Below are 12,050 nucleotides of genomic sequence, written 5' to 3'. Positions count from 1 at the left end.
ACACAGTAAGGTGAATTTGATCCACTTTAATAATTATGTACGTGGGTTATATTGGAGGTGTGTTTACAGGATACTCGTGCATTAAAAAGGAGGCAAACGAGGCTAGAGTAGAGTATGAAGAAGAGAAGAAGACGAAGAAGAGAAGAAAATGAAGAAGAGAAGAAGATGAAAAAGAGAGGAAGAGATGTGAAGACGAATAGAAGAAGTGAAGAAAAGAAGGAGAGGAAGAGAGAAGGAGAGATGTAAAAAAGAAGAGAAGAAGGAGTTAAAACAATAATAAATGTTTGCTCACCTTTCCCATGAAGCCGGTTGCTCCAGTGATGAAGACAGATCTGTTGTCGTACCAGCGGGCGATATTGGACACCTCGTGCACTACCCCATTGGAAGCCTGATTGTCTGCCATCTTGTCAAAAGACCTATAAAAATAACAAATGAATTGTTAATATTATCGTTAAAATAACAAATAAAAATAACGCCAAAGGATTTAGACACTAAAGCAAAGTACGGTTAGCAAAACGATTATAAATTGTATAAAAATAGCTGGGGATTGGACCCTTAACGCTTTGGTAAAACCCGACGCTTTGAACCACTTGACCATTAACAAGTAAAACTATATTGGTATTAGAACTACGTTGCTGGGAGGTATCCTTAGGAGATAAGCACACACCGTCGCGGACTTTGTAGGTCTTTTTAAGATGTTGTTCACAATTCCGAAGTACATTATTTTGGTGTATCTCATAAGGTTTAGCCAGCGTTAGTAATGTAAGCGCCTGAAAATATATTTTGCCGGAACTGCCGTCGAATATCATTTTTTTCACATTGACTTTTCTCTACTTTATATAAATGTAATATGCGTGTATTATATATTTAAATCGGCAAAAGGAGGGCAAACTAGTGATCGAACGAATTGATTTTAAATCTACGTATGTTTGTATTCACGATAATATCTTCTTCCGAAAACTAGATAGAACTTACGAACATTGGCAAATATATACTTTATTTACAATTTTGAAAAAGATGGACCAAAGACGATCTCGACCAGTCCCGAAGCGCGTTAGAAACCAACTAATTTAATTAATGGCAAAAGTCAATAACGTTACGTACGCACGTTAGTACTCGTATATACAAAATACACTTAATAATAATACTAAATGCATCTCATGGCTATCCACTAATCGTTTGTTGTCACTTAACAATCAGAAAAATTTACAAATCCAAAAAGTACAATATCATCATTCCCGGAAGTCGAATGAGAACGTTGTAAGGATTCTTAGAAAAAAACCCACGAATTAGGTATGTATTGTATATTTCCAGTCAGTATTTGATTCAAATGTCAAATATGATGCATAATGAGTTTTATCAGGACGTGTTGTTTTACAGTATTTGTTCAACAACAATTCATCAAATTTCAAAGCTGATTTTCAAGTTTTGTGAAGGTTCTATTCAAGTTCTGCTATTATTTCAGTTTTGTGAAACAACTGACTAATAATGATGAATATATTTATAATTGTTTATAGATCTAATACGCCTAATTTTTAATAAGAGAGCTGGTATATAATTTAGGCGTATTAGATCTATAAACAAATGTATATATCAAAATGCAAAATCAGTCATTTTAAATACATGTAGGATTACTAAAGATTTTTTTAATATTTATGTTGAGGGATCAGTAAGATTTATAGGCCCTGTTAGGAGTTCTATCGAGCCGAACCCTCTGATATGAAAATATCTGGAGTCGGTGAATTATTTTCCCATTTGATCTCTGGTGAGTTGACGTGTTGTTCTTGTATTTATTTTGCTTATATAATGCACTTGCATAATGTAGATTGACTAGATGATCATTTGTGGAAAAGTGTGTGGAAGGGTTTAGTTTTTCCTTTGGGGAAGATTTAACCTGGACGTAAAGTCGGAAAAGAAAAAAAAGAACATGAATAAAACCTTCATAGAACTTGAAAATCATATTTGAAATTTGATGAATTGTTCACATTCCGTGAAACACCCCATCCTTAGAGTGATGCACAATTGTTTATGGCACAATTTGCTGAAATAAAAATCCAAATTTTTGGGATACTTCGGAGAAAATTTTCAAAAACCATTGAGGTGACATCGAGGCTCACATTCAATTCCGACGATTTCGTAACGATACTATATTTATATATGTATATTTTTTAGAGCAATCTCTACGGATGTCATTTATTTATATTTTCGATTAATAGGAACAGTATATTACTTTCAAAATATTTTATATAAAACATTTATTAAACGTTTTTCAATTGCATGACTTAATCACGTATGTCGTTAAGATTCACAATTTATCTCATAGATTTGCTAGAGCAAATTCAACCCTAGGCCTGTCCAAAATACAAGGGCCGCGCGTCTCTTATTTTTGTGCACGGCTTCTTAACTTACGTCGTTAAGATTCCGACTTTATTTTAGGGTATTGTCTAGTCATAGCAGAAAACCCTGGAAGTACGACGATATAAAAAAATACCGATGTCGCCAATTGACAAAAGATCTATCGACGCCTAGGCCCAGATAGGTCGATAAAGATGATTATCTGTTCAATAAATAATTTAATATTTTAAAATGTTTCATCAATTTCACATGAAATAAGATAATAAAAGAAATCAACCCGTAAAAACAATTTTCAAATGTCTTTTAAAACTTCAACAACAACAAAAATGGTTTGTCTGAGGATTGTACCTTCCTACCCCGGAACTGAAGTCGACAACTTTGCCAAATACCAATCGGGTAGGACCGATATTTATTTCATCAATTAACTGCTTTAATGTCATCACAATGCAATGAGAGTCTATCTACCGGGTTGCAGCTTAATAGGATGTCGAGAAGTGGGTTAATTTACGCTTCTGAGATTTGCCATTACCGAAAACAAAAGTGAAAATCAACTACATTTATATAACTTATTTCAAAAAAACTGAGGTTGTTATTCCGGACTGCAGCCTACATATGTCATAATAATGATTGCCCTGATGATAGCTAATACAGGGTTTTCCAATAAGAGGTGTTATTTTAAATAGCCCGCTATTTCGGTAGACGTAACTTTTGAAGCTGTCATTTTTTGACACTTGACAAGTAGAAACTACGCCATTAATAAAAATGGAACGATACACGCTTGAACAACGCATTTAAATTAATAAAATTCACCTGAGTGAATCAAATACAAATCATCTTGAGTGATGAGGCCAATTTCCACCTCGGTGGCTTCGTCAACAAGCAAAATTGTCGCATCTGGGGCTCGAAAAACCCAAGAGTTATTGTTGAAAAGCCTCTCTATCTTCAACGTGTGACTATTTGGTGCGGTTTATGGTCCGGCGGTGTCATTGGACCTTTCTTTTTCCAAAATGAGGCTGGAGCAACAGTTACGGTGAATGGATTGCGCTATCGAGAGATGATTCATGATTTTTTATGGCCGGAATTATATGGTATTGATCTGGATAACGTTTACTTTCAACAAGACGGCGCTACGTGCCAAACAAGCAACAAAACCATTGATCTTTTACGATTGAATATCAAAATAACACCTCTTATTGGAAAACCCTGTATATGATTGGAGACCAGTTGAACAGGAAAAGAAGATTGAAATAAAAAAAAATGTACAATCCGACTGCCTTAAACTATTAAGTAACTGATTATGACAACATTGTTAAAACATTAGGATACGCAAATTCAGAAGGTCGTAATTAAAACATTAAAAATTGCAAACTGCTAGATGATTGAACGACGTACAAAATGACGGAAACATCCGTAGAATTATTCTATTCATTTTTCTATTGATGAAGAAGATCCTTGAGGTGTTTTTGTTATTGAGAGTTGAACCTTTGGTCAGGATGCCTCCTTCAAAGTCATGCCGTGAATGACCATTTAATTAATGTTATTCATGTCATTAAATAATGCGTAAAGTGTTGAAGAGGATTGGTGAAAAATTGTACAGTGTAAATATCACCTTGAACTTCATAATTTGCAGAATGCCGACGTAGACAATGTGGTAAATGTATTATTACTTATTATTTTACGAGGTTAGTATGACAGGACAAATTATAGCTTTAGGATTTTGAAGGAATTTATTTAATAATGTGTTCATTATGGCAAGCCAATATTAATCAAAGCTATTCGAGGTCAAAATGCTGTGAAAATTTGTATGGTATTAATTTATTTTATTGATACATGATTTAGAGGGTGCATGTGGTTTTTGTGATATTTCACCCTCCATGCTAGGGATGACCCTGTGTTATGGAGGGTGAATTTTAAAGTTTGCGGACATAGAATCTATACATTACTATAATATAAAAAAGAAAAATGATGTATAGCTAGTTGGGGTTGCAAGAAGAGGATTGAGAAGTTATAGAATTATAAGAAGATGAAGAATTTGAGAAATTATTAGTAAATAGATCACACTAATTAATTATTTACATACTCTACCGCTAAGTTAGGGAATAAGGATATATTATGTTTTGTCTGAAAGGTGATTAAATTGATAGAGTGTAGAATGAATGGGTATTGTAGTTGTAATGTATTCCGTGTGTAAGGATCCATTTCGTAATTTGTTTTTTTAAAGGAATGGGGTTGACTCACGGTTTTTAGGTTTTCAGGGATAAGGTTAAAGATTTTAGGAGCTGGGAAGAAAAATTGTCTTTGAGCTGATGTGGTATGTAGTGAAGGTCAATCAAATAAAGTGAATCGATGATCGGTGATTTTGTAATTCCATTGTATAATTAACTATTACCGCACAAGATTTTGATTTATGTTTTGTCTTTATAACTTTATTTTGATTGATTAGAAAAATATGTAAAAATGTTCCCGTAAAGAAGGTTCACCAGTTCGACGGCCTCCGTGGTTGAGGGTTAAGGCTTTCGACCAGTAATCCGAAGGCTGCAGGTTCAAACAAAACCTCCTAGATTACAAGGCCGGGACACGGAATCAAATCAGCTTCGTAACTTGTATGGGAACCTCCACAAATGTATTTTTTTAAAGTAACTAAAACATATGATTGAAGATTTTCACTGCCAAAAGTATTTTTGTTATTTATTTTTGTGGAGTTACGCCGTGTTGCGCTAACTCCTTCTTCAGCCAACGATTCGGACAACGTTACAGTGTCCATCATCATATCCACATGATGTCCATCATGTCCACATCTGCCCTGATGATGGACAATGTAACGTTGTCCGAAACGTTGTCTAAAGAAGGCGTTAGCGCAACACGGCATAACACCCAAAAAAAAAAAACTAAAACATTATTGTAAAATTTGATACAAGTTTAGAGGCTGCTCTGAATGAGTGTCCCGGCCTTGTCATCTAGGAGGTTTTGGTTCTAAATCCCGGCGTGCGCTAGTAAATTTTATTTAATGAAATAGTGTTATTTCAAAATTTATTAATTTAAAATAAGTTGTAGTGTAATTGCGGCACGTTCCAGAGTGGAAGATATTCTCAGTTCAGTATCGCCCTGCTGTAAGATCACCATTCAGAATTGAAACCTTGCTTGAAATGGCTTTAGCCGTGTTTGGTGATCAGATCTGAATAGCCAGGTACTCTCCACCTTCCTCTTCCCATCTCCTTCCCCTCCCCACTACCTTCAGCCTCACAAGATACCCCAATTGGGGATGCCATAGTCTCACACTTCTTTTAGTAAGGCTCTAAAAGATACCAATACTGTCTTTCAAAGGTGGATATTATTTAGGCATATCCTCAAAATACCATAACCAAAATTTATTTTAATTAATTTATAATTTTATATATATATATAAGCTGACCGGAAAAAAACTAACAGTGAAAACCCTTTATAAATCCGTTGCGTATTTTTGAAGAACTAAGCGCACAGAGATTTATTTTATACTATTTAGAGATTTGGCGGTAATTTTGGCCATTTCAGTTCCGATTTTCTTTTAAAATGAGTTACTATTTTTCTTAGAATGTATAATACTGTACATTTTTCTTTTAAATAACAAGAAAAAAGTGTAAGAGCTACGAAAATTCTCGTTATTTGAAATACGAATTTCACAGTATTCTCGCAAAAATGACTGAATTCCCATTTTCGTTTCTTCAACTTGTTATGTAAATAACATAACATGGCTTAACATAACAAACTCTTGAGTTCGACTCGGCTGTGGAACGATTTTTCCTCCCTCCTACAATATGGGTCTCTTCCAGACCCAGGATCATAGACATTCACCCTGAGTAGGGAATGCAATCCCGCAAGAAAATGTCAATCCAGGTATTTGCGGGACTGAACTATCTTAGTCCCGCTGGATCCAGGTATTTACGGGATTCAGCAGAGTGGACTTAGATATCTAATCAATCGTATAATAAAGACCTAATACCTCGATCTACCAACCTTGTTTTTAGACTTTTAAATTTATACCCATAATAAAACAAGTTCTTTGGGACATTTTAAATGATTTATTAATAGGTATACCTTTAGTTAGACATAGGTAAAGTTTAAGTCATAAATTGGCAAAGAATAAGATAAGACATAAATTTACATAACATACCCGCCTCGGAACAGACTTTGTCTGGTGAGGTGGGTAAAAGAAATCTATGTACACAAATGAAAATAAAATAAACGCCCGGATTGCCGGCACTGAAACTGAAATTGAACTGAAACTTAAATTTTAATAATAACGTTCACACGATAAACAATATTCTTGTACAATGAGCATCATAAGTTTAATTAAACATTATTTTGGAAATAGCTTCGTAAAAAAGTTAAAGTATTAATTATGTCATCTGATAAACGGCTTTTGATATTGGACACAAGGTAGCCAGCTGGTTGGCACAATAGTCATTAGCGCATTGTAAGTGAATTGAAGGTATGTGCATTTTAATCCACCGGACTCGAAGTAATTCAGAGTAAGTGAGGGTAAATCTGTAGTTGCTCTCTTTCAGCTTTAAAAGATCTTGAATAACCATCATTTTTGTGTCTTGCCGTAATTTAAAACCATTAATTTGATTGAATTTGATTGATTGAAACGATGTTGTTAAGTTAAAACCCCCGGCTTTAAAAAGACCTCGCAAATCCGACGAGGTACAGAAAACTCGGAATGGTAAACCATCTTTAACACCATTCGTGATACCCTCTTTTCGACGGTATTGTTTTCGCTTGAAAAATGGTCAGTGATTTTATTTGTTGATGGTTGAGGTTCACAATGAGCCGATGTGGAAGAACTGGACGTCGATGCAGTTGTAGAAGCTTCTCTGTAATCCCGCCAGTCCAGCGGGATCCCGCAAGATTTTCTACCGAGATTAGTCCCGCAAAATGTCTGCGGGATCTCGGTATTTCTGGATCCCGGTATGCAGGATTGCATTCCCTAACCCTGAGGGATTATTTTTATACTCAGGGACTCCTGTGTGGAGTTAAAAAAAAGGTAATACGAAAGATTGACTGTAGGTACCTGAATATTCAGATCTTGTTATCAAGTTACAGTGGAAAAGGGAATTTAAAACAGCGTTTTGATTCCTAGTGACGATCTATCACATGACATGCAAACACACAATGACGAATTCCAGTCCATCTTTGGAGGTTATCAGTGACGTCACCAGTGACCCGTCTCAAAAAGCTTACATTATTTTTTTCAACTCTGCGCTGTATTTTGTATGGGAGTCAGACGTTTTTTATTCCGCTTCTAACATCAAAGAACGCTAGTTAAAATGACAGCATCTCATCACTAATGTTAACGTATTGAATCGAAGCGTAAAAAAGCATCCATAACTGCACCTGATTTTATAATCCATAATTTACAGGTGTTTAAAAACCCGCAGTAAAACATTTTTCATACGTTCAAATGTGAATGTGGATTAGAATTTCCAATGCATATGTTCTAAAATACGCACAAGAAATGAAGAGTTTTTCTAATTCCCCACAAAAACCTCACAAGTTCCAGAATTCCAACATTTTCCCTGCAAAAAGATTCTCTCCGCAAAAAACCATTGCAATTTGGGCGATACTCCACGAAGTGGAAACCCTGATGCGGACATTTTAAACCATAGTTATATTAGTGCCGTAGATTGGCTGTAATAAATCAGCAAATTAGTCGTACCAACCAAACGGTGTGTTTTAATGATATGGTGTTTTATTATTTTTAAATGACGATTTATAAATTCTACGTGTAATAAAATATAATAAAACAATATTACTATCAAACATAACCACGTAAACACCTCAGCACAGGATCTCCCAGTGAGGTGTTCACGAAACATATAACATTACCCACCACAGTGTCACCTACTCAAACCTACCTCACACCCAGCATAAAACAAACACCATATTAACAACAGTTCTAAATTTATGTACTATATACAAATGTAAATAATTTGGTAGACACTGTAATGTATGTATAGAAATAATAAATGAAATATAAAAATCACGTGTCATTGTGTTCGTACACGCTAATCTCCGAAACCGCGGAACTGATTTTAATGAAATTTTGTGAATGTGTATGGTTGGTTCCAGCTTGAAAGAAAGGATAGTTTTGGACCCGATATGTGGCGCTGTTGTCGAGATCTAAAAAACGAATTTAAAACTTTTTCATCCAAAAATACATTCAACCTCAAATTTTAACATCCCTACACTTCCCTTCGATTTTCGTTCGTTTCTTTCACCCGCCTGCATGTCCGCCCTACCTGAGGTAGGTCACGTCGGACGGCTATCATTATCGGACTCTGTCTACTTTAATCTTATAATTAAAGGGAAGCATATTACGAGTAGGTATATTGTATTCGGCAAACTGATAGATCATAAATGTCGAGAATGCTTTAAAAAAATACGACACAACCAAAAAAATACACAGAATAGGAAGCATTTTCAAAGAAATGGAACGTACAAAGTATGAATAGAATGTGTTCCACAAGGTTCTCTTTGAGGTCTCTCTTAATTAAAAATGACTAAATAATAAAATTCACCTTAGGCATGGCTTGCGAATTGTTTGCAATATTTGAAGCGGACTGAATGAAGCTTTATAATATATACAGGGAATTGTAAGAATTAGTGATAGAAGTGAAATGAAAAGAAGTGGAACTCAACAATGAATGATAATTGATGTACAATTGAAAAGCCCAAAAAATATTGATTTTGTGTGAAATAGTGTCAACTTTGAGAAGGTTTGAAGGTACATGAAAGCAGAACCAAGACACCTATTTGGATTGTTACCTTATCTGACTACCAGCAGAGTGATTCGCAGTGCTGTTTTCTATATCCTTCATTCTTGAGCTAGAAACCATAATAATATTAACTCTTGTTTTACTCTACAAGGAATTTGACACATTAGCAAGATATTAAAAATCAAGTAAAAAAAAACAAACAAAGGCACTGCCTTTTTACTAAAATTACTAGGAATAACATATTGTATCAATAAAAAACCAACTAATCTTTACAAACTGTCAACACACACCAGAGAAATAAATAATATCTATTATGTTACTAAAAACATCACTAATGGCTAAAGAGAAACGATCTCAAGTTAATTGAAGACCTTATGAAATTGAACTTTTTATTCTTACAGTATCTACTGTCTTGTATTTTCTTATAGTATCTATTCTCTTGTATTTTATTACAGTATTGTCTTTGTATTTTCTTTTAGTATCTACTGCCTTGTATTTTACTATAGTATCTACTGTCTTGTGTTTTGTTATATTATCTACGGTCTTGTTTTTTCTTATAGTATCTACTGTCTACTGTATTTTCACTTTATATTATTTTTTTTTTTTTAAATGTTACCTAATCGTCGTCTTTTTAACCATGTGTCTAAAAATGTAATGTTTGTTTTCTTCTTTTACAAACTACATACTTTATTAAATCTTCTCCATCCATATTTATCTAAATTTAAATAAAAACATGGCAGTTGAATATTTTTTTGGTGTTTCTTTATTTATAAAAATTTAAATGATTACAGTTTTTTTTTCTACAGCCACCATACTAGGCACATGCCCGTATTATGGTAGCCATATTTCTTTAGATTACAATGCTAAGATGTTAGGATATACAGAAATAAGAGAGACAAAAAAGATATGAAAATAAAAATAAGAAGAAAACATATAAGAATTGAATAAAATAGCAGTTTATTTAATTTAATGACACGAGACATTCTTTGCAATAGTTCCTTCGCTTTACCAATAGCCAATTCTGAATATTTTTTATATATGGATGTTCAGTTTCAGATTTTCTGGTATCTATATTGAGTGAATTGAACATCTTGGGAGCAATATAGGAAAATTGTCGCTGGGCAAATGCTGTTTTTGTTGGAAGAATTACACATTTTAGGCGTGATGAGTAACGGGTATGAATATTTTGATGTGTTTTTTTGATGATATTTTTTTTTCCATTTGTATACAAGAATAGTCTTAATGTCTTAATTGACGAAAAACTAGGATTATACATTTTTTGTAAAGTGGCTCTGATGTACTGTGTATTTGTACTGTGCATTCCTGTCACCTATTTCAGAACAAGTTACACCTAGTGAGGTATGTAATTTAAACCATATAATGGGGTATTTTTACAAACTAGGAATATCGTTAAAAATGTGTTGAAGATTTAAGTTTATTGTTATGATTAATGTAATATTAATATTTTCTTTCACAAATATTGATTTGAAAAACCGCACATTCTGAAACCGTTCCAACTGGCTACAACGTCATTATGACGTAGAAGCCGCCACTGGCTGGTAAGACGGCTGTCACCAACGGTGCCCGGAGTGACGTCAACGCCGCCGAACTGACGTAGTTTGTCGTAAGTCATTAGAAATAAGTCTTAGATGTAAGTCACTAGTTATTATGAATCCTAGTTGTAAGCTAGCTGTATTTATGATTTAATAAATATATTTGTACAGAGTCCTTGAGGTGATTTTTGCACGAAAACAGTGCTAAATAAATTAGCCAAATATTATTATTATTGAATGACAAAATCTCTGTTTACATACTAAAAGTACTAAGTACCTTCACTACATACCACGCCAGCTCAAAGACAATTTTTCTTCCTAGCTCCTAAAATCTTTAACCTTATCCCTGAAAACCTAAAAACCGTGAGTCAACCCCATTCCTTTATAACAAATTACGAAATGGATCCTTACACACGGAATACATTACAACTACAATACACATTCATTCTACACTCTATCAATTTAATCACTTTTTAGACAAACATAATATATCCTTATTCCCTAACTTAGCGGTATAGTATGTACATAATTAATTAGTGTGATCTATATACTAACAATTTCTCTAATTTTCATCTTCTCATAATTCTCTAACTTCTCCATGCTCTTCTTACAACCCAAACTAGCTATACATCATGTTTCTTATTTTTCTTTTTATATTATAGTAATGTATAGATTCTAAGTCCGCAAACTGTAAAATTCACCCGCCATAACACAGGGTCATCCCTAGCATAGAGGGTGAAATATCACAAAAACCACATGTACCCTCTAAATCATGTATCAATAAAATAAATTAATACCATACTAATTTTCACAGCATTTTGACCTCGAATAGCTTTGATTAATATTGGCTTGCCATTATGAACACTTTATTAAATAAATTCCTTCAAAATTCTAAAGCTATAATTTGTCCTGTCATACTAACCTCGTAAAATAATAAGTAATAATACATTTACCACATTGTCTACGTCGGCATTCTGCAAATTATGAAGTTCAAGGTGATATTTTACACTGTACAATTTTTCACCAATCCTCTTCAACACTTTACGCATTATTTAATGACATGAATAACATTAATTAAATGGTCATTCACGGCCTGACAATCATGTATCAATAAAATACTAAATTTTAGTAGTTAAATATCTCAACCTTCTATTTTCACATTTTCCCTTCTTTAAGTCTTACAACAGTCTAAAAAAATAATGATGCGATATTTAAACTGGCTCCGCTCAGTTGAAAACATAGTACAAAAAAATGCATTGTCTCCAGATAAAATGAATATTACGAGTATATATTTTGTTTTAATTCCGGTGGAAATTTCGCTGACATCATTCAGTTGCACTTCATCATTTTTTTAATAGTTAGCAAAAAACAAAGTACGTACTTCGCA

At 33.8% G+C, this 12,050-nt stretch overlaps 1 protein-coding gene across 1 annotated transcript in view; it reads right to left on the bottom strand.

The window, feature by feature from the left end:
- Window positions 1–12,050, bottom strand: part of LOC149410776 (putative fatty acyl-CoA reductase CG5065) — a 68,515-nt gene that overhangs the window by 16,174 nt on the left and 40,291 nt on the right. Inside the window, exon 2 of the mRNA XM_089647881.1 lies at window positions 293–416. Within this exon, the coding sequence (XP_089504007.1) occupies window positions 293–403 (111 nt within the window). The 5' untranslated portion in view covers window positions 404–416. The remainder of the gene's footprint in view (window positions 1–292; window positions 417–12,050) is intronic.

Source organism: Hesperophylax consimilis, chromosome 27, assembly GCF_061612785.1.
Source record: "Hesperophylax consimilis isolate HC1 chromosome 27, BYU_Hcon_1.0, whole genome shotgun sequence".
In the NCBI taxonomy this organism is placed as follows: Eukaryota; Metazoa; Arthropoda; class Insecta; order Trichoptera; family Limnephilidae; genus Hesperophylax; species Hesperophylax consimilis.
This window is presented reverse-complemented; position numbering and strand designations above follow the sequence as displayed.